At 39.1% G+C, this 27783-nt stretch overlaps 1 protein-coding gene across 14 annotated transcripts in view; it reads right to left on the reverse strand.

The window, feature by feature from the left end:
* Positions 1–27783, reverse strand: part of LOC135219289 (trithorax group protein osa-like) — a 475370-nt gene that overhangs the window by 54376 nt on the left and 393211 nt on the right. For all 14 annotated transcript variants that reach the window (XM_064255930.1, XM_064255926.1, XM_064255933.1 and 11 more), the window contains 11 exons: positions 19128–19533; positions 6497–6808; positions 5918–6253; positions 5337–5520; positions 4418–4818; positions 4112–4297; positions 3560–3760; positions 2298–2492; positions 1737–1894; positions 1244–1496; positions 823–1084 (listed from right to left, as the gene is read on the reverse strand). In XM_064255930.1, the coding sequence (XP_064112000.1) occupies positions 823–1084; positions 1244–1496; positions 1737–1894; positions 2298–2492; positions 3560–3760; positions 4112–4297; positions 4418–4818; positions 5337–5520; positions 5918–6253; positions 6497–6808; positions 19128–19533 (2894 nt within the window). The remainder of the gene's footprint in view (positions 1–822; positions 1085–1243; positions 1497–1736; positions 1895–2297; positions 2493–3559; positions 3761–4111; positions 4298–4417; positions 4819–5336; positions 5521–5917; positions 6254–6496; positions 6809–19127; positions 19534–27783) is intronic.

Here is a 27783-nt window from a genome sequence, read left to right on the forward strand (position 1 = left end):
ACTAAACATAAATATAAAAACAAAAAACTGAAAAAATATATTAGCATTTACCCAACAACCTCCCATGAGATTTCCCTAATCCTAATCTTTCTACATATGTAGAAGACTGCACAGCATTCACTACACTTATGCAAAATTATGTCCTTTTTTCCTCTTTCTTATCTTAATTACTTTCTTGGAAAACACCATGAAAAAACTTATGGTTAAAATGTTTACACAGTAATCATCGTTCAAGTCAAGAAACAGGTAATTCTTAACAAATAAAATATTATGGCGCATTGAATAATGCGTTCTGTCAGATTCATCTTTAAAAGCTCAGATCATTAAAAATGACAAAAGATAAAAGGGGTGCAGGGTCTTTGTGGGAAAGGGTACTGAAAGTCATGGCTGGGTGGGGTAATGGTGAGGAATCAAGGGATATATATAACCCATGCCCTGGAAGGAAGTTTATACCAGTGTCCCACAACCAAACTACAAATACAGCAAACCAAACCATTGTTATCTAACTACAAGAGAAGGTCATGTAAAGTATATTTCAAGGAAGAAGTTTGCTTCAAATTGTGAAAATTATACAAATTGCAATAAAAACTCACAAAATTATAAAAACTTTAAAAATTAGCGTGTAGGTAGAATTGTGCAAAAAATGCAACATTACTACTTTTGAGAGTTTTGTACCAGAAATATAACTGAGTAAAAAATAGTAGAGTGGAGTAAAAATCCATTTAACTACTTTCAAAACTAATAACTGTAATTCAGACACCTCAAAGAAATGCATGAAGCTGTTAGCCTGAAGCCTTGATAAGCGAACTGACAGAAACCTACCTGCCATAGGGCCAGCCCGCTGCAAGCGAAACTGGGTTGGTTGTTGTGGCTGCTGCTGTTGATACATTGAAGATGGTTGTCCTTGCGGAGATGATGGGGGATATGGCCCAGCATCCCCCTGTGCAGTGCTTCCTGGGGTTGGAGGACCCATGCTAGGATAAGGGGATTGACGGGTACCTGGACTTGGCATGGAGCGCATTGATGGTAACTGACCTCCACGTACACCACTGGGATAAGGGCGGTTGTCTGGTCTCATATATGACTGGAAGCAATTCAAAATAAGTGGAAAACAACTTATGATAATGTTAATGGCTAATGGCCATGTTCGAGACAAAGAGAGAAAAGGAGAATAATAAACAAATTATACACTAAACATAAAGCTGTCAATCTAACATTGTAGAACATCACAACATTCACTTACTCCTCCAAGTTGTGCATTAAGTATAGGGTTTTGAATCATCAAAGATGGCCGGGGTTGAGGACTATGAGCTGACCATGCAGGACTCTGCTGACCAGATGGAACTTGTACTACAGGTGTCCCTGGTGCCCCCGTTGGAGACATCTGTGGTAGAGGCTGACCCCCGGGCTGATAACTAGATGGTACAGGTGAGCCCTGAGACAGTCTTGGTGAAAGCTGAGAACCCTGTGGCGTCTGGTATCCACTCATCTGTCCACTGGAGAGAGAGAAAAAAAAAATCAAAACTATAAATCATTAGTCCGAAATAAAATCACAAATAATAATGACAGCACATTAAAAAAAGTGTGTACTTAATGACAGCACATTAAAAAAAGTGTGTACTTAATGACAGCACATTAAAAAAAGTGTGTACTTAATGACAGCACATTAAAAAAAGTGTGTACTACAGTGAAGAACTACGTTGACATTAGGAAGACTTGCTTAAATATTAAAGTACCTGTTCGTGTACTGCTGATTAGGGATAGGAGAAGTGGTTTGGCCGTGAGGAGAATAAGGGGGTTGGGGAATACGTTGACCGGGAGAAATTTGTCCCCCACTTAATGGTGAATTGAGCAGGTTATAACTTGGTGATGTTTGCGAATCTGCCACATTTCTCTGAAATAGTGATCAATCAATACAATTTCATTCTATAACGATAACTTTTCATAGATCAGGTATATACACAAGAAGGTTATGATAAGATTGTAAATTATGAGCAATTCCTAAACAAAACATAACTTATAAGCAAAAGGTAAATTTCAAAGTAAAAACCCAAAATGGCAACATAATTAACCAAAACTATTTAGGCTGACCTTAACATTCCTGATGGGCAGGCAAAATATTTAATATGAAACAAAAATTTACCATTCACATTGACATACTATTTTAAATCATCACGGATACAAGATGAGGCTTTTCAAGCAAAAATGTAAAAACAATGAACAATGGATTCTATCAAATAAGCAAGAGAACACAAGAACATTTTACATTGCATGAAGAAACCTTTCTGGTAAGATACCTGAAGAGTAACATTCACATTTGGAGCAATGCTGTTGTTAAGGAGATCATCCATATTCATTGCCTGATAGGAAGAGGCAGGAGGCTGCGTTACATCTGAAGTGTTGGACGGTACTATCACCTGTTGTTGCTGTTGCTGTAAAAGCCTTTGCCTCAAATACTCTTGTGAACGTTGGGTTAAATTGGCATTCATTCGCTGACAAAACAAAATGATACAAAAGAGTATAAATAAAGGGAATTGAAAGGAATGAAGATGTTTTAAACAGAAAAACTTTACTTAAGGGACAAAATTATTTTACATTACTTAGCCATATTAGAACAAAACAAACCAAAGAGTAATAAACAATAGATTCTGCATATAAACATACACAAGGCTCAATTACTGTACATAATTTACAGTATGTTTGAAAAAAACAGACCACTCACTGTAATTATGCTGTTACCCAGTATATAGTACTGTGGTAACTGGGAATAGTATTCAATAAAGAACACCAGTCTTCATTCCTCCTATACTACTTATACCTGTAAATGTCATTACTGCTGCACATCAAAGGCAATCTAAGCAGTAGATATTTTGGCTGAGCTAAGTCCCTAGCACAATATTTTCATACAAATCCATTAATATTTACAGGAGCACCATTCAAGTCTGTCAGACAGAATACAGTTGTCACAGCATGCATGCACCCTCTGAATTCCCATGTGTTTATGTAGCAATAACCAACCTTTTTGTGGAGACTGTGTTAGAGGTAGAAAAATTTAAGTTTGCTTTATCATAACCCCATTAATAATATGCTTGTACATACCTGAATTGTTATTTGGAACAGAGAACTCTGCCCTCCCCAAGGTGAGACCAAGATATAATGTTTCTTATCCCTATATCCCTTAGAGAGGTATCATAAAGATGTACATTAACCTTGAAGTAATGGTCCTCGGTTGGAAAAGTTCTGATTTTTATTGGTATAAGAGGTAAAGAAAGGCGGGTGTAATGTTGTGGAAAGGTTGTCTACCAGAAGCTTGGATTTAAGGGCAAAATTGGGAACAAACAATTCCTCAATGGCAATTTCTAGCACTGAACTGAGTTACTAACCACTGATTCTCTACTGTTTGTTAACTAAAACAGTGCAGTGTCTGAAGACCAACACAGTCCTTGCAACAGGATGCATGAGAGATGGGCCTTGATAAAACAAACTTATTTTAAAACCATGATGAAAATTTACAATAAGCCAGCAAATAGAAAAAGTTTGCCTTCAAAAGAAGACTTACCTGTGGAGGTAATGATGGTCGAGATGGAATGGTTGGACTTCCAGGGTTAGGAGAAAACTGAATGGTGGGCCTCATCATTCCTCCCGCATTCATGTGACTTCCAACCATCCCTGTCCCTCCACCAGGCCCACCAGGTGGACCTGCATTGGGAATCCTCTTATGGTTGTAAGGTGGAGGGTAGTTACTCATTGATGAGGCAGACTGTAATATAAAGTACTGTATTACTGAAAAAGTATGTTTCATTTGTAGATGATGTTGAAATAAATTTTCCTTTAAGAAATGTTAAATGAATCTGACCCTGGACCAAATAAAAAACTAAGATTTATTCCTTTTATTGATTACTATCTTTCTATAATAATGTGGTCATTATTATTATTATTATTATTGTTGTTGTTGTTGTTGGCTGATCTTAATCATGATAATGATAATGATAATTATGAAGATGACGACGATGGTATTGATGAAATATGGTAATACTAAATCTGCATGCTGAACATTACAATCCATATACCTCAATGTAAGAAGAAAGATAAACCAAAATACTATACTCACAACTACAGCAGTATATGGCGGTAATGATCCTGCTTCAGATATCACTAACGATGACTGTGTCTCTGCTGCATACATAAGACTTTTCTCTATTTTTTGGATCTCTGCATCAGCAGATGAATTGGGAATCTGATGCAAGTCATCCATATTTAATGGAGAAGAATTGATTCGAACTTCATCATTATCCATCTGCAAACAAACATAAAAATCTCACAATCTCATATCAATAGTTGTTTCTTATTTCAATATTAGAGTATTCATTAATATTTCAAATCTACCAAAAAATTACAGAAGTCTCAAATACTGTACCTCCAATATATCGTTAATGACAGATTCTCTCAGTTGAGATTCACTATCATTTTGTGATCCAAAGGATGCTGCTGAACTTGTGATTATGGGCATAGGAGGCAAACTACCCTCTGGGTAGCAACTGCTCACTTGGTTACTTATATTAAAGGAGTCGGTAATTGATGGCAAGGAATTGGTAGACGTCGTCGATACAAACGAACCCGACATGCTCACTCTGTTACTAACTCCAGGACACATATTGTTATTATTGTTCATTCCCATGCCTCCTTGTGTTGACATATTAGGTTGAGATGTCTGGGTTAAACCTGGGGGTCCAATGCCTCCTGGACTAACCATTATTGGTGGAGTACCCGGAGTTCGCACTGTTGGGTTTACAGGCATACCTAAAGGAGGACCTGAAGCTGCAAAAAACAAAAAAAGTAGGATTGGACATAAACCTGCAACATGTCGAGTGATAGAGTAGTCTGGCTTTTCTAAATATCGTATCATTAGTTCAATTATTTTTGCCAATTTTTATTTTGAAAAAAGCAAAAGAAAAGATGGAAAAATTCTAATCATCTAATTAAAAATAATAGATTATTATACAAAAGCCTCAACATTTGCTTTTATTAATAACTGAAAAATTCATCTTTGAGAAGTAAGATTCCTGACTAACTATCGAGAAAAACAGCCAAAATCAAATAAATAAGTAAGAAATTCAAAACAGGATATAAGGCTTCAATGGGCACTTTAATAAACCTAACTAACCTTATAATAACCTACTCACTATGTACAAAACTTTAACTTCCTGTTGTGGGTGAATAGCCATAATGCACACAATTAGTACCATACAACTGAAAACATGCACTTACATTTTGAAAAATGTATACTAGACAGTTTCATTTTGAACACAAAAAACCCACCCTTATTACATAATTACCTTTTAACGTAGGACGAGGAGGATTATTAATATGACCTTTTTCAAGAAGCTCTACAAGCATCTGCGACTCATGACGCCCAGGACCCTGCCAAGGTCCCGGAACTTTCATTTTCTCTTTTAAATCCTTCGGTAATTTCTCCTGTGGTAATCCAGTTGGATCAGCTGTTGGCGGTGTGTTCTGACTCTGGAATAAGTAGGATACAATATATTCATACACAGTACTTAGTGTAAAGACACAAAAATTCCAATGAATGAAGTAACTGATGTTGTGTATAATTGGTTGTGAGGCACTGCAATATTAAGTCTGTCAGACTCTTTTGACTTTAAATCTTGGAATTAATGAACAAAGAAGATTTTTAACCAAGTGATAGTGAAGATTTACAATGATTGCATTTGAGCATTTTAAAAGGCATCTATTTAACCAAATTAAAAGCAACATACTTGGAGCCAAAAAAGGACCATGTTAAAGATTTACGTCTTATAACAGAGATACTCTGACTACAGAGCAGCAAGACAATTGTGAAAATGCCAATAAAAACAAAAATACCTTCAAGGTTCCTGTGATACATCTGAACACATACCTGGTTAATAGGAGATTCTTTTGCTAGCAGTAATGCTAGCATCCTATTCCTTTCCCGTAATTTTGAAGGCCCTTGGTTGTTAGGAGCTCCAGGTCCATTATGGCTCATTCCACTACTGCTGTTATTCCCAATGGGAGTGGGTGGTCCACCTACTCCACTGTGAGGAGTGGGTGGCCCTCCATGTGGGGTACCTGGTCTCCCATGTGGTGTTGGAGGTCCACCATGAGGTGTAAGCGGTCCACCATGTGGCGTTGGTGGTCTACCATGCTGACCGATTGTACTCATACTAGCAGGTGGTGATGGATCTAACAAACTCTCAAAGCCACCCACCTGCTGCTATAATGAGATGGAGCTAGCTACAGTATTGTTAAAAAATTTCACATTGTAGTTATTCAAATATTATGGTGCTATAAAAGATTAAAAAAAAATGGACATCTTCAACCAACTGCAAAATAACGGTAACCTAATGTACATACCTAAAACTTTACAAGAAAGATAAAAACAAGTACTATACTCTCACATCACTCTATGAAAATTTTAGCTAGCTTAACATAATATTTCCTTGGATAAAATTCTTACTTGTTTACTTGGATTCCCATCATGTGCCTCATCACAAGGTCGTTTCATTCCACGTAACATGTTTGGCGATGTTAAATCTGCACTTGACGGTCGAGGTGGCACAGTATTACTGGTTGGTTGGGGATTATTAGATAAAGTATTGTGTGATGAAGACAGGGAAGAGGTAGAATTAGTTGACTGAGTACCTCCTCCAAGTCCTTGTGGCTGTCTAAACTCTGACGTATTCTCATCTGTATTTAGTAGGTTCCAAATTTCATCTGTATCTTTACTACTTAATCTATTTTCGTTGTCATCGTCATCTGTATTTAACAACTGCAATTGAAAAAGTGATGGTTAAAGGTTAAATAATGAACATGATTACAAAAAAGAAAATTCAGATACATGAAAATATTTACTACCTTCTCATAAATTACTAGTATAACTAGTGTACCTGTTAGTTCACATAATGATAATATTCAAATTAATTTACAAGTACATTGTTGTCATAACATGTCAAATACAATGGTCCACCCGTATTCGCAGGGGATGCGTATCAGACCCCCCATGAATAATTAGAACCCGCAAATAGTTGTAACCCCTATAAAAATGGTTAAAACCTCCTTTGTTAGTTAGAACAAGAAAAACCCACTAAAAACTTTTATACCTGCTTTATTTAATAGTGTTATCACAAAAAGTGCATTTTATGATGAAATTGATAAAGAAAAACAGGAATTTGTGATATTTCTCATAGAAAAATACCGCGAATAGGTGAATTTTCTGCAAATAATGGGGGAAAATGTTCCAAAGAGAAATTCACGAATGAGTGAGTCCGCAAATCCGGAGAACGCGAATACGGGGGCCCACTGTCATCAAGTACATCATAATGCCCGCCAATTTCTTATTTAGGATTTTGTGTTAATCAAACACAGACCATTCATGCTAAAAAAAAAAGGTAAATGATCTTATAGTTACAGAATAGTGTTCCCCCGTATTCGCAGGGATGCGTATCAGACCCCCCACCTTCCCCCGAGAATAACTAGAATCCGAAAATAGTTGAAACCCTATAAAAAGCTTCAAACTTCCAAAAGTATTTTGTAAGTTGAAACTCAGGAAAAACCAACTAAAAATGTTTACACGTACCTAGTTTTTTAAAAAATGTTTATATGTACCTAGTTTTTTAAAAGTTTTATCACAAAAAAGTTCAGTTTATGATGAAATTGATTTTTAAAAATTTGTGGATATTTCTCATGGAAAAATACCATAAAAATGCGAATTTCCCACGAATAACGGATAGATATGATCCATAAAGAATTCTGCGAATGTGTGAGTCTGCGACTGTCAAGAATGCAAATACGGGTCGCCCACTGTACATTGTACTTTACAAAATCACTTTGCTAAATAAAGAATAAATGCCAATGATACTTCCATAACCTTCTCCCTGTTGGCTTGTACCACTTCTACGTAGTTATTACTTGTCTTCACATTTGTCCTGGTTTCTATTGCAGTTTACTACTCATTTACAATTAAAAGCTGTCAATGTTGTATTTAAGGTGAGAAAAGCTGAACATTCATAAGAAGCCTTTAACCCAATATCCTGCATAGGTCTGCATTTTTACCATTTTAACCCTACCTAATTCTCATGCTATGATTACAAATCATCACATCTTCCACCTTCCCTCAATCACATTTCACACTTCATCTCCACCGAGGAAGTTTGACTCACTATTTCCTTTGTAAATTCTGACATTCATTTCCACATTTAACCCTTTTGTATTTCACAAGTTCTGCAGAGTTCCCACTCTTTGTTTTTGCTTGAATTACTCTATGAGAACCATATCTTTTTGTAAATTCATCTGAATATTTGGTACAATCACAATATTTTCTTCTGAAAATTTTGCAATTTTTACATTCTCCAGCAGTTCTGTAGTACCAATTTTAAATGTTTTGCTTACTCTAGTTTAGAAAATAATAATAATCTTCTAATTACAGCCTATTATAACCCCTATCGACAGGAAGGATCTTCTGATCCCTAGTAACTGCACATGAAAATCTCCTGTTAGAATCATTTGAATATTGTTATTTTGCACCGTGATATTTGAACCCATCTCACAACATCTTGCATAGATATATAATAAACTCAGGTTGGTTTTGGTTTTAGTTCTTATCTTTTACAAAAATATCTCAGCTATAATCATAATTGTACAAAATAAAGTAAACAAAAATTAGAAAACGTATAACTTCCTAAAATTAGTGTACTATTACGCATCTTTGAAAAGAGGCTTGGCACAGGATTGGAAATATTTACTTTCAACTTTCTGTGAAAAGTACAGAAATTTTTTTTTTTTAATTTTCTTATACCATGGGCATTCATATTTCATCCTCTTTCCAATGGTGTGTTTTTTTTAAACTGGCCAACATTCAAGTCTGCCTGGTCTCAGGGTATTGTTAATGTATATTTAATTTAGCCTGGCCTGTAAGGTCTAAGGGGTAGAGATTAATGATAAAGCACTCAAAATGACATCAACTAATTCATAGATAGCAATATCCAGCTCAATCCAAATCAAAATTCTCACCTCTCTTGTCTATCAGCATACTACTTATGAATTTTAAACACCAACTGACAGACTATCATGAGTACTCATGACAAAAATGGAAACAGATGTATTGTGCTGGCAAGACCCATCAGATGTATTGTGCTGGCAAGACCCAAGATTTCAAAATTTATAAGATAACCATCCCACAGCTCGACCGTATGTCAATGAAAGCATTAAATCCCATGCTCATGTTGTTTCCACAACAGATGAATCAAAAACATTTCCAAACATTGAAAACTTCCTACCACAAAAGAGAAAGAATACAAACATCCCTATTCTAAGAGAAACATACAAAGAAAATTATATGTTCTAAGTTCCATGTCTTCACTGACAGTCACCTTTGATGAACTGAATTCTACATAGGTTATTCAGACATGTCTAAGCGTATTGATGGGACTAAATGGAGGGCTTACAATATACCTTGGAAACAACTTTACTTATAAAATAAACAATAAAAAATATACATTTTCATAATAAAATTTATTATTTGGATACTTACCTACTGTTAAATTTAGCTATATCTCCCCGCCGATTAGGCAAGTTGGCATTCAAACAAAAAAATTAAATGGCTGCCCTGATGACTGTCTAGTTTACCTGTTCTCCACCAGGTGTGTTTCGAATGTTTTAACCCTTGTCAGAATTCTCCTTGACAGCCCACTAAGTTGTGGGGAGGCTGGGTGGGTCTACTTTAACAGTTGGTAAGTATCCAAATAGTAAATTTTATTATGAAAATTTATATTATTTGAGATGAATCTTAACCCTTAAACGCTGAAGCGGTATTTTAAAAATGGTCTCCCGTATGACGGCGGCGTTCGCAATGAGCGCCGAAGCTGAAAAAATTTTTTTTCAAAACATCACAGCATGCTTAGTTTTCAAGATTAAGAGTTCATTTTTGACTCCCTTTTTTGTCATTCCCTGAAGTTTAGTATGCAACCATCAAAAATGAAAAAAAATATCATTATCATATATAATATTGGGATATATGACAGCGCAAAAATTTTTGTTATATATAATTGTCTACAAATCACGCTGTGAGCAAAACGGTTGAAGCTAACGAGTTAATTTTTGTTGTTGTATTGTACACTAAATTGCGATCATTTTGGTATATAACACATTGTAAAACGATAAAAGCAACACAGAGAAAATATTATCACAAAATGATGCATGAATTCGTAATGCGCAGATGCAAAAAAAAAAAAAAAAAGTTTTCAAAAATTCACCATAAATCGAAATATTGTGCTAGAGACTTCCTGTTTGTTGCAAAATGAAGGTAAATGATTGAATATTACTACACTGTAAGTGTTGTAGCTTACAATTGCAGTTTTCGACCATTTCGGTCGAGTTAAAGTTAACCGAAGGACGAATTTTTTCTATTTATCGTTATTTATACGAAAATATCTCAAAACTGATAAAAGCTACAACCATAGGTTGTTTTTAGTTGTATTCTACATGAAATTGCGCACATTTTCAAATATAAAACTTTATGTAACGGCTAATTGAAAATGGTGCAAACATTACAACAATCGAACAAAAAAATTTATGATTTTTTCGGAAGAGTTTTACCGCGCGGACGTAAGGAAAAAGTTTATTTCATAAATTCACAATAAATCAAAATATTGTGCTAGAAACTTCCAATTTGTTGCAAAATAAAGGTAAATGATTGAATATTACTAGAAAGTAATAGTTTTAGCTTACAATTGCGTTTTTTTAACCATTTCTGTCGAGTCAAAGTTGACCGAAGGTTGATATTTTGGCACATCGTTATTTATATGAAAATATTTCAAAACTGATAAAAGCTACAACCATGGGTTCCTTTTTGTTGTATTCTACATGAAATTGTGCACATTTTCATATATAAAACTTTATGTAAAAGGTAATTTAAAATGGTGCAATCATTACGACAATCGGACAAAAAAATTTATTATTTTTTTCGGAAGAGTTACCGCGCGGACGTAAGGAAAGTTTTTTTTTTCATAAATTCACCATAAATCGAAGTATTGTGCTAGAGACTTCCAATTTGTTGCAAAATAAAGGTAAATGTTTTAGCTTACAATTGCGTTTTTTTACCATTTTGGTCGAGTCAAAGTTGACCGAAGGTTGATATTTTGGCACTTATCGTTATTTATATGAAAATATCTCAAAACTGATAAAAGCTACAACCATGAGTTGTTTTTTGTTGTATTCTACATGAAATTGCACACATTTTTCATATATAATACTCCATGTAACAGGTAATTTAAAATGGTGCCATCATTACGACAATCGGACGAAAAAATTTATGATTTTTTTCGGAAGAGTTACCGCGCAGACGTAAGGAAAATTTTTTTTCATAAATTCACCATAAATCGAAATATTGTGCTAGACTTCCAATCTGTTGCAAAATAAAGGCAAATTATTGAATATTACTAGAATTTAAGAGTTTTAGCTTGCAATTGCGTTTTTTTATCATTTCGATCAAGTCAAAGTTGACCAAAGGTTGATATTTTGGCACTTATCGTTATTTATATGAAAATATCTCAAAACTGATAAAAGCTACAACCATGGGTTGTTTGTAGTTGTATTCTACATGAAATTGCACACATTTCCATATATAAAACTTTATGTAACAGCTAATTTAAATAGGTGCAAACATTAGGACAATCGGACGAAAAAATTTATGATTTTTTCGGAAGAGTTACCGCATAAGAAGAAAGTTTTTTCATAAATTCACCATAAATTGAAATATTGTGCTAGAGACTTCTAATTTGTTGCAAAATGAAGGTAAATGATTGAATATTACTAGAACATAAGAGTTTTAGCTTACAATTGCGTTTTTCGACCATTTCGGTAGAGTCAAAGTTGACTGAAGGTTGAAATTTTGGCACTTATTGTTATTTATATGAAAATATTTCAAAACTGACAAAAGCTACAACCATGAATTGTTTTTTTAGTTGTATTCTACATGAAATGGCGCAAATTTTTCATATATAATACTCCATGTAACGGGTAATTTAAAATGGTGCAATCATTACGACAATCAGATGAAAAAATTTATGATTTTTTTCAGAAGAGTTACAGCGCGGACGTAAGGAAAATGTTTTTTTCCATAAATTCACCATAAATCGAAATTTTGTGCTAGAGACTTCCAATTTGTTGCAAAATAAAGTTAAATGCTTGAATATTACTAGAATGTAAGAGTTTTAGCTTACAATTGCGTTTTTTGACCATTTTGGTCGAGTCAAAGTTGACCGAAGGTTGATATTTTGGCACTTATCGTTATTTATATGAAAATATCTCAAAACTGATAAAAGCTACAACCATGGGTTGTTTGTAGTTGTATTCTACATAAAATTGCGCACATTTCCATAAATAAAACTTTATGTAACGGCTAATTTAAATGGTGCAAACATTATGACAATCGAACAAAAAAAATTTTTTTTTTCGGAAGAGTTACCGTGCGGACATAAGGAAAAAGTTTTTTCATAAATTCACCATATATTGAAATATTGTGCTAGAGACTTCTAATTTGTTGCAAAATGAAGGTAAATGATTGAATATTACTAGAATTTAAGAGTTTTAGCTTACAATTGCGTTTTTCGACCATTTCGGTAGAGTCAAAGTTGACCGAAGGTTGAAATTTTGGCACTTATCGTTATTTATATGAAAATATTTCAAAACTGATAAAAGCTACAACCATGAATTGTTTTTTGTTGTATTCTACATGAAATTGCACACATTTTTTATATATAATACTCCATGTAACGGCTAATATAAAGTGGTGCAAAAATTATGTCAAAGTGACGAAATAATTTCTGAGATGTGTCGCTGATTCTTTTTAGTGAAAGAAGAAAGAAATTCGCGCTTGCGCGCCTGGGTAAAGATTGTAAACAAAACAACGCCTTGATCCGTGAGCTCCCAGCATCCCCCAAGGCGCGTGATTCAAAAGTTTTTGCCTAGTAGGCCTATAACTATTTTTCCGCGAATTTAAAACAAAAAAATTTTATATCAACGTACCATACGTCCAATCAGCACCTAACAGACAATTTATATAGACATTTAATACGTCCAATCGGCGTTAAAGGGTTAACTACTGTTAAATTTAGCTGATTCCCTCATTAAGAAGAGGATGGTTTGTAGTGCAGCTAGACAAAATTCCGCTCAGCCATTCAAGCTAAAGGTTTCTTATACGAAGCCCAAAACATTCTCACTTGATCTGGAATCCTTGGTGGATTTTACTACCACCGGAAGTTGGATTCCATTCAGGGAGCAAGGCTCTCATAGTTATGCAGCAAAGAGCAGCCTTGCGGAGAAAACCGCTTCGATTCAGCCAGCATGAAATCCAAGCGGTATGTGGGACCCCTGTGCCTGGGTCCAAAAGCCCTATAAAATTGACAGTCACTTAAAATAAAAACCTTTACAATATAAAGGTATGCTCCTATACAAAATTTGTGCCTTCACGCTCCACAAAATATTAAAACCCGGGATTTAAACAAAAGAGCCTAATGAATTGCTCTTTTTCGGTTCAGGGAAAGACTACCCACTACTAGTGACAGGTTAAAGGCTTTGCTGTTTTCAAACGCAATTCTTTCTGTATACTTAAGGTAGTGATCGGGCAAAAACTGTGAAACATCAATCCCATTCTGGAGCAACAAATTGACTTAACACTAAATGAATTTGCAACTGCTTCTCACATTCAATAAAGGTAGAAGATATGGAGCTAGTTCTCATGCACTAGCCTATCCATTATGTCACAGAGGACTTTGTTTTCCTTGACAAAGTTTCTAAAGATCACAACACAAAAGGTTAACTTTGTCTCTTCCAGGCTTAATCTTCACAAATACATTCTAGGTTATCTAAAACCACAAAACAAAAGTTAACTTTGTCTTCAAGTTTAACCATTGGCAAAGGCGTTATAAGTTTCTAAAGATCACAACAAAAAGGTTAACTTTGCCTCTTCCAGGCTTAACCTTCACAAATACATTCTAGGTTTTCTAAAACCACAAAACAAAAAGTTAACTTTGCCTTCAAGCTTAACCATTGGCAAAGACAGCTAGGTTTTCTAAAAAAAAAAAAAAAAAAAAAAAAAAAAAAAAAAAAAATGATTTTTTACTCCTCTAGGCTAACCTTTGAGCACAATACCTGTTTTTCTTAAAACCACAAAACCAAAGGTTAACTTTGCCTCTTCCAGCATTTACCTTTCTAAAAGGATGTTCTAGGTTTAACCTTTAAATTTAAATGCCCCAACAAGATAGAGAAGTTTCGGGGGGGGGGGGGTTACATTGGAATTCTTACAGGGAACTGTAGAGCATAGCCTTAACATAACCCTCAGCTCTATGGCAGAAAGCTACAATAGCATTCCCTTTACAACAGCTTAAAGAAGGGTGCTGACAATAAATTTACTTATTAACCACTGCTAAATGAAAGGTTTTACAGTAAATTCAGACAAAGTTTAGACCTGCATCTAAACAACTCCAGAGAGAGACTGATATTGAGATGAAGGGGCTTCAATCTCAACACCTTACAGTACTGGTCCTCAGCAAGATCTAAAAGTACTTGATGTAATACCGAGGAAAGTACGTATGGAACGATAACTTTGGAAGCAGACAGTGAAAAGTCTTATCTCCTCTAAACAGACAACACTGACGTCTACAAGGTTCCAGGTGCTGAAAATTCCTTCAGAATGGTACCCTCAGCAACACACAGACCACTGCTTCTGACCCCAGGCCATGGCAGTTTTAAATTAAGGACAGATCCTATGATAACTTGAAAATCTTATTATTGGGAGGGGACATTCTAACATCTCCAAGCAGTTAAGGAGATGCCTACATTAATGGAACTGTATGGAGATGCCTTTGTTAATGGAACTGTATGGAATTATGTAATAGAGTTTATTTCTTCTCAACAGAAGAATGAGACATCTACCAAGAGCATTGGAAATTCTGAAATTTTTTTGGCCCTGAGGATACAAGGGCTCTACAGGAGACTAAGCAATCCTTGAACTTGAAATTGCTCAACAGAATTCACAGTAGATACGAGGGGCAGGCCTATGAGTCTGAATTAGGCAAAATTTAAGGAAACATCCACTGCTCAAGCCTTAGGGCCAACAAAGTAGTAGTAATCATTCGGATGTCCCTATTCATCTACATGCTAGGAAGCTAAATGAGTGTTCCTTGAATCCACATCAAGTGCCAAACTTACAGATGTAAAGGCCCTTGTAGGCAGTTGTTCTTCCTGAATCCCATATTGCTAAAACACTGTCCTTCCACAAAATGAATGATCAAACCAATATGTTGTTTCATTTCACTCAATGCAGCAAACTTCCCACAAAGACTTTGTTCCTGACTGGAAATAAACCTGATGTCTTTCCACTGTCTGGAAAAACTAACACCTATTAATAATAATTAATAACTGCCCTGACATCTAAAAAGTTTAACCAAGTGTAGTGTTGACCATTCTATGTTGCATGACAGTGTAATGACACTAGTTAAACTGTATTGCATGATAGAGGGAAAAGACCAAAACTTAAACTTAAGTTTAAGAACAAAATGACAATTCCTGGTTACAGAGTCCCTCCTACAGTCCTGGAGCCAAAGTTGGTTCTGGATTGCTTACAAATTTAATGAATGTTATTTGTAAGTCGTAATTCTTACGCTGAAACTGTACATTAATTGAGCATGATTATCTGAAAATATCCCATGAGGCCATGTTTCTTAATGAGGAAAAGCCCTTACCAATAGATAATCCCTTTTGGCCTTAAACCGAGCTGCATAATCAGACAAGAAGCGGAAGTGTTCTCACTTCTTCCAAACTGAGTGAGTATAAGCATGAGGATTACCCTGCAGCATCGGAAATGAGTTACTTGTTTCCTCGCTCAAACCTTCCGCTGGGTTGGTGTCTCCACCTCTCTAAGAAGTTACAGACATGAGACAACGTAGATAAAAGGTAATAACTCAAGTTAGACTGAAAATCCATCAGCATGTCTGCCAGTCTCGAGTTCATTTCCCCACAGAAAAGAAAAAGAAAGTGAACCTCCTACTAAAGACGGTTTAAGGACCAATAAGCATTGTACAGCAAAAGGCAGCCTTCGGCTATCCGCGAAGATACAGCAAACTCTTCTTCCATCAGCGGGCAACGGGAGGAGACAGCTGCCGACGGGAGGTAAACAAACAAGCTTAAAGGATAGCTCTTTCTCCGCAACCCTTGGCGACAAAAAGCGACACTTGTCAATAATAGGTGACAGCAGCTGAGTGCTGTATCGAATCCACCACGACTCAATGAGAGGAAGACAGTTTAAGCGACTCGGGACTCAGCCAAGTCCGCACGAGTCAACTGCGTTCACACGAGTCAACAATGTCCACAGCAGGGTTCCCACTCCCAGATGTATCAGACCAAATTATCGCACCAAACCTCTTCAAATGATCGTATTTTGATTAATAATCGTTTATTGTACAGAGGGTCAAATTATCGTATCTGTACGATAATCATTGTACGTCTGGGAACCCTGGTCCACAGTCCACACAAGTCGACTGAGGGAAAGAGAACAAGGCGAGGCGCCAGAAGAGGGAGGCGGTTGGAGAGGAGTTACAATGACGCTCCTGCCTCGTCCGAAAGCGATCGTACATACTTGAAAGCATTCCTATATGAAACTAAGTTAGAAATCTCTGCATTCCTATATGAAACGAAGTTAGAAATCTCTGAAGCTAGAATATCTAACTCGGCGAGAACTTTAGATACTACAGACAGTGTAGACTTGAAAGAGAAACATTAATCGAGGCAGTAGTAAGAGATTTGCCGATAGCCAAAGAGGAAGCACGCAAAGAACGAAAACAAGCATTACGAAGAAAAAGGAATATGCTAGCAGACAAGAATTTAGAATAACCAAAACATGAGAGATAAACAGTTGACTGAGTCAACATATCTAAATATGTAAATTTCGCTACAGATACATTATCATCTCAAGAAAATGTCTATATACTTATATCATATATTATTAACCCTATGCATGCTAACACCTCAAACTAGGTGTTGAAGACGACAGAATGCGCCTACGGAGCGAGCATTAATGCTTACCAAAACGGTTCTTATGTGAACTCTTTAATGGTGTCCTAGGCGATCGCTTTAGCGGTCCTTTGGCGAAAGCTTTAAACGAGATTCAGACCATGAAAAGGGCGAAATAGGTATTGGAGGGCACAAAATCCCACTGTCCCGAGAACCGACCCGGTTCCCTGGCAGCAGGCATTTTCAACTGTCGCAGGGCAGTCCTAAGCTCGGGCTACGTACAGACAAGGGCACCAACACCTTACTTCTAACAGGGAATGTGAAAATTAGCGCACACTATGAAGAGATTCGGAACGTTCCTGTCACGAACTCAGTTCAAATTGTATTAGAACTAAATCACGAACTCAGTTCAAATTGTATTAGAACTAAAAACAGGTTAATGTTCTAACTTCTTGTTACGCTTTTCCTGAACCGAATGGGGAGCAGAAGGCAGAGTTACAAAGGAAGTCTATACTAGCCTACTAAAATGCCTAGTCTGAGTAGGGATAACCTGACAGGTCTTAGTCCTAATCTAACTAATTGCTTTCGTAATCTATTAGTTTCCAGTCTTTCCTATATCTGAAATATTCAGGCATAAATTTCTCAAAACAATTCCCTACATTCTTTACATCTAGTAGTTCCAAGATGTAGTTCCAACATTCCTTTGTCAGTACAAAGGAATGTTGATCAACTTTCAATTCACTATCCTAGTTACAACAAAAACATTCCTCCATAGCCTGATGTTATTGGATTTGCTTCCGGTGGAAGTTATCCTAGGAAAATGAAATACAATACCGTAACCAGGTGTAAAACAGCCACACTTCACAGAATACCATCAATCGCCTAGCCGCAATGGTGGCAAGGAGAATTCTGACAAGAGCTAAAACATTCGAAACACACCCGGTGGAGAACAGGTAAACTAGACAGTCATCCGGGCAGCCATTCGATTTTTTTTTTTGAATGCCGACTTTCCTAATCGGCGGGGAGATATAGCTAAATTTAACAGTAGGTAAGATTCATCTCAAATAAATTACTGTAGTGTCATGCCTTCCAATCATATCAAAGCTCCACCAAAAATCCAACAAATGACTTTTCCCCAATCATTACCCTATATACTTCAATGTTCACTGTATTGACATTTGTGGTAAACAAGGACATTTTTTTCAAGTTCCTAATTCAACCAAAGGATGGTAAATTATGATCATCATCCCAAACTGTTTAAAAAATACAGGCAGTCCCCGGGTTACGATGGGCTCGGCTTACGACGTTCCGAGGTTAAGGCGCTTTTCAATTATATTCATCAGAAATTATTTCCAGGGTTACGACGCCTACAACGCTCATCTGGCCGATGAAATATGACACCAAAAATGCAAAATAATCAATATTTGAAGGTTTTTTTGATGAAAAATGCAATAAGAATGTAGTTTACATAGTTTTGAATGCACCCAAAGCATTAAAAGTAAGGTTTTCTTAGGATTTTTGACGATGTTCTGGCTTACGACGATTTTTGGGTTACAACATGTCTCAAGGACGGAACCCCCTTCGTAACCCAGGGACTACCTGTAATGTGCAATGGACCAATGTATTTGTGGGGGACGAGTACAAGAGAACAACCCCCGAATTGCTAGAATCTGCGACTAATTAGAACCTCTATACAAATGCTTGAAATTGCCTATTTTGTTAGTTCAAACTCAAGAAAGACTCACCAAAAATGCTAATACCTGTTGTTTTTAATAGTTTCATCACAAAAAGTGCATCTAAACATGAAATTTATAAGAAAATTCAGTAATTTGTGGATATTTCTCAAACAATACTGCGAACACATGAATTTCCCACAAATAATGGGTATACTATAAGGTCCATAGAGAAATCCACAAATATGTGAGTCGGGGTCAACTGTATCTTAGCTTCATAAATTTAGTTTTCAAACACATGATACTTCACAGAGCTATAACGTACTCTCTCTTACAGCACTTATCCGATATGCATGAAGTATCCAGCACAATATAACACACACTTAAAAAAAATACACACACACTTACTACTTTAAGCATGGTATTATCATGAGTCGAGTTAGCAGACGGTGAGGATGAAGCATTTGGTGTTTTTTCTAAATGGGAAAAGTGGGGTATAAAGCGTCCTAAACTTCCACTCCCTCCACCACCACCCACTCCACCCCCCTGCGTATCATCCTCGTCCTTTTGGTTTAGCAAATCCTTAAGGATTTTATTTGGACCTTCAGACAAGTCCCCTACACTATCACTATGGCTGAGAAGTCTCCTTAATCGGCCATTATCACTAAGAGATGACACTCCCGCATCGTCTCCAGCACCTTCTGTGCTGCCTGGCCGACCACCTAAAGTTTCATCTAACATGCTGCCACTGTTACTAGATGACCCTGGTAGCAATCTATCTGATGCCGATGAGCCACTGCCTTCCTGGAAGGGACTGAAACAAAAGAATGTTTTCTTAGTATTTATCACTTGTAGAAGCTGGAATAGTAAGAAAAGAACTTTCAAAGCACTCATTATTTTAATGCCAATTACTAAAGAATTAACAAAAACTCATATAAATTCTACAGAATATAACATGCAAATGGAAACAGAATGTGAGATTTCTTTACCCTCTGAGATTTTGGGGAGTTAAAACCTGTTTGTGGTAAACACACACTGTCCTAACTTAATGCGTACGTATGAAATTTATGGATATAATCTAAGCTCTGGCACCATAAGTTCATTCAGAGCTAAATAAAATGAAATGTTGAAAAATCATAATAGAAACAGATAAACAAATCTCTTATATACATCATTATAATTTTCTGTCATTTTGAAGTTTTGGTATCTTGAAAATGTTTGCAACTAAATTCTATAATCAGAATGATGAGCTAAGTTGGCCAGTAATGGAAAATTTCTTCACTTTTAATATAAAGAAGATAATGGTGTTAACAGTCTTTTTTCCACCAAGAAAAATTAAGATAAATTTCCTTTCCAATGATATATACTACTTATATACTATGGCTGTTTTAAATCATTAAATTTATTTATAATTTTATTTTATTTTATTTTGATTTATGTAGATTTTTGGCATTATGCCAAGCACTGGGGCAACTAAGGCCATTCAGCGCTGAAACGGAAATTGACAGTATGAAAGGTGTTACAGGAGGAAAACCTTGCAGTTGCACTATTAATCAATGTTAGGAGAGGGTGGACAGTAAGATGGAAGAAAGAGAATATGAACATGGAAAATTATGGAAAAACAGTAAAAAGACTCATGATTTTCTACTTTGGACAGTTACAATGATAATCCTCTCCGTATAACCCCTACGTGCGGGAGATACATACGTACTTAGGCCATTCCCCCTAATACTTCCCAGACATCAGCCCAATACTAGCCAAATACGTAGGGCTTTTAATAGTTTTCAATTTTCTACAGATGATGTCATTTGGTTTCACCAGAATCTCAAGGGACAAACTTTGCATATCACTGGAAGTCATTGGAATTTCAAAGGGTTAAGCTTCAGTTTATGTTCATTAGTAAGATATGCCACTTTAACTACAAAGAGGGATTTAAAAGTTATATCTTATTCTGGCCATTCCCCAGCAATTCCTAATACTGTAAAGTCATTTATAGAATAAAATATAGCCTCATACTTATCAGGTCTAATATACAGCCCACGTCAAAGAAACCAGAAAATTCTGGAATCAGAATAAAAATGATATTGTTATTTTACAATAAAGTTTTATACATACTTACCTGGCAGACATATACTTAGCTTACGTCTCTGACGTCACGACAGAATTCAAAACTCGCGGCAAACACGACAGGTAGGTCAGGTGATCTACCTTACCCGCCGCTGGGAAGCGGGTGTAAGAACCAACGTACCTTTCTTGCCAGATTTTTTCTCTCTTATACCTGTCTCCTGAGGGGAGGCTGGGCGGGCCATCAATCGTATATGTCTGCCAGGTAAGTATGTACAAAACTTTATTGTAAAATAACAATATCATTTTTGTACATGAACTTTCCTGTCAGACATATACTTAGCTGATTGACACCCTTGGTGGAGGGTACAAGACAGAAAATAACAAAGAAAAGGTAAACAACACCTGTTGTAGGATAAAAATAACCTTGGTTCTTACCTGTTTAGGCTGAAGACTTCATAGGTACTGTCTATTAGTCTGCATAGCCATAAGAGCTACAGCGAGGGCGTGACCTACAGCTGAAAAGACTCTTTGGGTCTACTAACGGGACTTGATATCCGCTTACTTAGTAGAATCCAAGTCGGATCATGTCAATGGGGGTTCGCCCTCTTCTATGACAGAACCTGTCCACTACCAACGCAGGGGGCTTCAAACCAAATCCGATCACCTAACCAAACTAAAGTTATTAGTATTACGAAACGAAAAAAGATGCCTACCTGCATCATTTTTCATACAACCATATGAACTCAATTACCAAAAACAAGGGAAAAAACTACTAAGGATATGTTCCAGCTCCCTGCCCCAGCACCAAATCCGCCGATACGTACGGGCCTAATGCGAAGCACTCGTCATACGTAATACTGATGTCTTTAAGGTAGTGGTTGGCGAATACTGAATTACATCTCCAGAATGTAGTTTTCATCAGATTCTGAAGAGACATATTCTTATTAAAGGCCAAGGAAGTGGCAATGGCTCTCACTTCATGAGCCTTGACTTTTAGGAGCTTGAAATGTTCTTCATTACAAGATCTATGTGCTTCTTTCACTAGACTTCTAATGAAGAAAGACAGCGCATTTTTCGACAATGGTCTGCTGGGGTCCTTTACAGAGCACCATAGTCTGTCCTCAATGCCCTTAAGGGTTTTCTTCTTCTGAAGGAAGTATTTTAAACTCCTAACAGGGCAAAGAGTTCTTTTGGGTTCTTCCCCTACTAGGGCAGATAATCCACGAACCTCAAAGCTCCTTGGCCAAGGATTTGAGGGGTTCTCATTCTTTGCTAAAAACGAAGGAAGGAAGGAACAAATCACGGAATCTCCTTTGAAACCTACCCTTCCTTCTAGGGCATGAATCTCACTAACCCTTTTAGCGGATGCTAGAGCCATGAGAAACAGAGCTTTCCTCGTAAGATCTTTGAAGGAGGCTAACTATGGTGGCTCAAACCTAGAGGACCTCAGGAAACAAAGAACCAAGTCCAGATTCCAACTTGGAACTTCGTTTGAAGTTTTCTTGGCAGTTTCGAAAGATCTTAATAGATCATGCAGATCTTTGTTATTCGAAAGATCTAAGTTCCTATGTCTGAACACTGCAGCCAGCATGCTCCGGTAGCCTTTGATGGTAGATACTGCCAAACCGCATTTTTCTCTGAGGAAAACTAGGAAATCTGCGATCTGAGTCACAGAGGTACTGGAAGAGGAAAACTTCTGGTTCCTGCACCACCGGCGAAAGACGTCCCACTTCGACTGGTAGACTTTAAGGGTCGAAGGTCTTCTAGCTGAGGCGATAGCCTTAGCAGCTTTTGTCGAAAACCCCTTCGCTCTGACAAGACTTTTGACAGTCGAAAGCCAGTCAGATTGAGAGCGGGGAGGTTTCTGTGATACCTGTCGAAGTGGGGTTGTCTGAGCAAATCTTGTCTTTGTGGAAGTGCTCTTGGAAAGTCCACCAACCATTCCAGTACCGCTGTGAACCTATCTTGGGCGGGCCAGAACGGAGCTACTAGCGTCATTCTTGTCATCTCCGAGATAGCAAATTTCTTGAGGGTTTGTCCCAGTACTTTGAAGGGGGGAAAGGCGTAGATATCTAGACCTTTCCAATCTAGGAGAAACGCATCCACTGATACCGCTCCTGGGTCTGAGATCGGGGAGCAGTAAAGTTCTATCCTTGCGTTCCTTGCTGTTGCAAAGAGGTCGATGTGAGGCCTGCCCCATCTTCTCCACAGGTCTTGGCATACTTCTGAGTGGAGGGTCCACTCGGAAGGCAGGAGTTGATTCTTCCTGCTCAGGAGATCGGCCCTGACGTTCCTTTCTCCCTGTACGAATCTGGTGAGAAGACTGATCTTCCTTGTTTGAGACCACAGCAGAAGATCCCTTGCTGTTTCGTACAGGGAGAAGGAGTGTGTCCCCCCCTGTTTTTTGATGTACGCCAAGGCTGTGGTGTTGTCCGAATTGACCTGAACTACTGCATTTCGGACGTGGGGCTCGAAGGCTTTCAATGCCATCCAGACTGCCATCAACTCTTTCTTGTTGATGTGCCAGGGACACCTGATCCCCCTTCCAGGTGCCTGACACTTCTCTTGTCCCGAGCGTCGCTCCCCAACCTGCTTCCGACGCGTCGGAAAACAACACATGGTTGGGGTTCGGCATGTAAAGAGACATTCCTTCCACAAAACGGAGTGGGTTGTTCCACCACCGAAGGTCCCTCTTGATTCCCCTTGAGATCTTGAAGGAGAACTCCAGATCTAGGGAGAGACGCCTCCAGTTCTGGTATAGGAAGAACTGTAGAGGCCTGAGATGCAACCTTCCTAAGAGAAAACGAATTGCTCCAATGAGGAGAGTGTCCCCCAGCAGGACTCGTCCACTCCCTCGCTGTGCATGCATCTTTCTCTAGGAAGGTCGTTAGTTTCTCGTAGCAACGAGCTATCCTCTCTGGCGACGGAAAAGCCCGAAAAGCCAGAGAAACTATCCGAATCCCCAGATAGATCCGCTCTTGACTGGGGATTAATTGAGACTTCTGGAAGTTCACCAGAAGTCCCAGAGAACTTGCCAATGTAAGGGTCTTTTGAAGGTCCTCCAGACATCTTTCTTGAGACTCTGCTCTGATTAGCCAGTCGTCGAGATAAAGCGACACCCTCACTCCCTCCAAATGTAGCCACTGCGCCACGTTTTTCATTAACCCCGTGAAAACTTGGGGTGCAGTCGACAGGCCGAAGCACAAGGCCTTGAATTGGAAGATGTTTCCTCCCATCATGAATCGCAGATACTTCCGTGAAGAAGGATGGATCGGCACATGAAAGTAAGCGTCCTGAAGGTCTAGTGACACCATCCAGTCCCCTGGACAAAGAGCCGCTAACACTGAGGAAGCCGTCTCCATGGCGAACTTCCTCTTTTCCACAAAGACGTTCAGGGCGCTTACATCCAAAACCGGTCTCCATCCTCCTGAGTTCTTCGGAACTAGGAATAGCCTGTTGTAAAAACCCGCAGAGCGGGGATCTTCCACTAGTTCTATAGCCTCCTTCTCTAGCATCAGATCTACTGCTAGAGAAAGGGCTTGATTCATGATGGGGTCCTTGTACCTGGCCACCAACTCCCTCGGAGTCGTCGTCAATGGTGGCCTTGACGAGAAGGGAATGAGATATCCTTTGCTGACAATCAATAGGGACCAATTGTCTGCCCCTTTGTGGGCCCAGACGTCGGCAAATTTCAGTAGTCTGGCACCCACTGATGTCTGGAGTCCTTGATCGCTATTTCTTGCCTCTGATTGACCTAGAGAAGGTTTTACCTCTCTTAAAAGGTCTAGATCCTCTGGTTGAAGAAACTCTGGCAGTGGGTCCTCCTCGAAAGGGCTCCTGCCTCAGAGAAGTCTCTTTCTTGGTCTTGGGTTGGAAGACAGAGCGAGGTTTCCTGGCCGACTGGGCTAACATGTCCTGGGTAGCCTTGGCTGAAAGGGCACTCGAGACATCCTGAATGATTTTCTTGGGGAAAAGCAGAGGAGAGAGCTGAGCATAAAGAAGTGAGGCCCTTTGTGCATGCGAAACTGCCTTCGTGAGAAACGAACAGTAAACCGACCGCTTCTTTATCACTCCGGCTCCAAACAGTGAAGAGACTTCACTCGAGCCGTCTCTCACTGCTTTGTCCATGCAAGTGAGGACGCAATTAAGATCTTCAGGAGACAGGGAATCCGGGGTCTGGGTCTTCTTAGCCAGAACTCCTAAAGACCAGTCAAGGAAGTTGGAAACTTCCAGGACTCGGAACATTCCCTTCAGTAGGTGGTCAAGTTCGTTCATCCCCCACGTAGTCTTGGCAGACAGGAGGGCCTATCGACGAGCGGAATCCACCAGTGAAGAGAAGTCCGAGTCAGCAGAAGACGGGAGAGCGAGGCCTAAAGGTTCCCCTGATTCGTACCAGAATCCTAATCTGCCAGTCAGTTTAGACGGAGGGAAAGAGAAAACAGTCTTCCCTTTCTCTTCCTTAGCAAGGAGCCATTCCCCAAAACCTCTAAGTGCCTTCTTATTGCTTGAAATAGTCGGTTTCCTCCTTACACAAGATGAAACCTTCGAAGTCTTCGAAGTGGAGAACAAAGAAAGAGGAGAAGGAGGAGCCACAGGAGAAAGGATATCTCCAAACTCTTGAAGGAGCAAATCTGTTAACCTCTTATACGAGGAAACAGAGGAGTCTTTTGGTCCTTCTTCTTCCGAGGGATCCTGTTCTTCGTCATCAGAAGAGCCCTCATGATCCTTAGAGGCGCGGCTACCTTTAGAAAAGTCTCTAGAAGAGTGAGGTTTGACTCTTGGAGACAAAACTTCTGGAACTTGCCTACTCGCAAAATCCTTCTTGTCTTGAGGAGGGCGTTTCTCAGATTCTTGGAGCCTAACAGGAGTAAGGCGGCTGTCAGGAGCAGAGCGCCTGTTTGAAGAAAAACTTCTATCAGGCTCTTGGCGCCTATCCAAAGGAGAGCGGCTACCAGGCGAACAGCGCCTGCCATGAGAGAAGCGGCTACCAGGCTCTTGGCGCCTGAAACGAGGAGAGAGGCTCTCTGGCGACGAGCGCCTACTGGGAGAGCGCCTACCAGGGGAGAAGCGTCTGCCATGATCTCGGCGCCTGACTCGAGGAGAGTGAAAGTCAGGTGAAGAGCGCCTAGCAGGAGAAACGCGCCTAACAGGCTCTTGACGCCTGTCCAGCGAAGAGCGCCTGTCCGATTTAGGGCGCTTGTCAACAGGAGAGTGGAGGCGAGACGAGGAGCGGCTACTAGGCTCTTGGTGCCTATCAAGGGGAGCGATCCTGTCTCGAGAAGAGCGTCTGTAGGGCGAAGATCTCCTACGAGAAGCCTGCTCCTTGTCCGAAGGAGAAACAAAGACATCCTGTCTGTCAGGCGAATGGCGCTTGGACGCAGATGGGATCTTGTCCGAAGCAGAAAGTCTCCTGCGAGACTCCAAACGCACAGGTGAGCGGGCCGCTTCCGTCGAAGAGCGAGAGTCAGGAGAGGGGAGCCTGGACTTCTTTACAGGAAGCGAGACGTCCTTCCTACAACGAGACGACACGCAAAGAGAGCCAGCCAGAGCCGAAATCTGCGCCTGAAGGTTAGCCAACACCCTTGCAGGAGAATTCACAAACTCTTGAACAGGTGACGAGGCTCGATCTCTGCTCGGGGAACGATACTCCAGAGATCTCTTACGTTTCTTCGCTTCCACCTCAGGCTCTTCCGAAAAAACTTCAGGGCTGGATGGAAGGGCGCAGGGAGCGTTCCAGGCTCTCTTCGAAGGGCGCGAGGCTTCCGAAGAGCTCCATCCTCGTTTAGGAGAAGGCGAAGGCGAAGACGAGAAGCATTGGTGCAAGATTTCTCTCTTGGAAGTATCCAAGGTAGCCTGGGAACGATCAACAGGAGCTACCGAGGGGACGCCTGACCGGTGGGGATGCTCCCTAACCTTCCTGCGGCTTTCGACTTTCCTCCTCCACTGGGACTGGGAGTCTGGAAGAAGTCTAGGCCTGGAAGCATTAGGGAGCCGATCAGACGCACCCTCCACTGCACTGGGATCACTGCACAAATCACTATTGGAATCACTCTTACCACCTTCTAAATGTTTAATTTTCATCTCCATACTGCGAATGGTGGCTTTCATGGAGGCCACTTCCGAAGGCGCATCGGCTTCGGTGCAGGGAGCAGGAGCTGAAACTGACAAAGGAGCTACTTCTAAAATAGGATTATCTATATCCAACTCGCTAATACGAGATCTACTACTGCTCCTAGAAGAAGCTTTCCTAACTTTATCCTTTTCAAGCTTCCTCAAGTAGGAAGACAAAGACTTCCATTCATCCTCATTCAGCTTTTCACATTCATTACAAGGATTATTAAAGGTGCATTCATTCCCTCTACACTTCAAACATACTGTGTGAGGGTCTACCGCAGCTTTCGGTAACCTCACCTTACACTCAGTCATACAACAAACTCTAAACATAGCAGTTTTCTTAGTATCAACATCAGACATCATGAATCCAAAGAAAAGTCAAATAACGGTCCACAAATCGCGAATGCCAGGCCAAAAGATCGGGTACTTCACCAAAAGTCCGTAGAAACAATCCAGGGCGAAAACGAGAAAAGAATCCAACTGTCAAGAGGTACCAACAACAGGTGTGGTCGACACCGACGACAGAAAAAATCTGGCAAGAAAGGTACGTTGGTTCTTACACCCGCTTCCCAGCGGCGGGTAAGGTAGATCACCTGACCTACCTGTCGCGTTTGCCGCGAGTTTTGAATTCTGTCGTGACGTCAGAGGCGTAAGCTAAGTATATGTCTGACAGGAAAGTTCACGTACAAAAACTTCAGATTATTCTATTATTATTAATAGGTGTTAGTTTTTCCAGACCTCTGAGTCTCAAGTAGACTCTTCTCGGGCTGGTCAGATTATTCTAAAAGCCCAGACTATCATGCTCCATACCAAACAGCTTTTCTGATATACATACTAGAACTCCAGTCATAAGCAGTTAATATAATGAAACATAACTACATAC

Source organism: Macrobrachium nipponense, chromosome 1 (assembly GCF_015104395.2).
Source record: "Macrobrachium nipponense isolate FS-2020 chromosome 1, ASM1510439v2, whole genome shotgun sequence".
Classification (NCBI taxonomy): Eukaryota; Metazoa; Arthropoda; class Malacostraca; order Decapoda; family Palaemonidae; genus Macrobrachium; species Macrobrachium nipponense.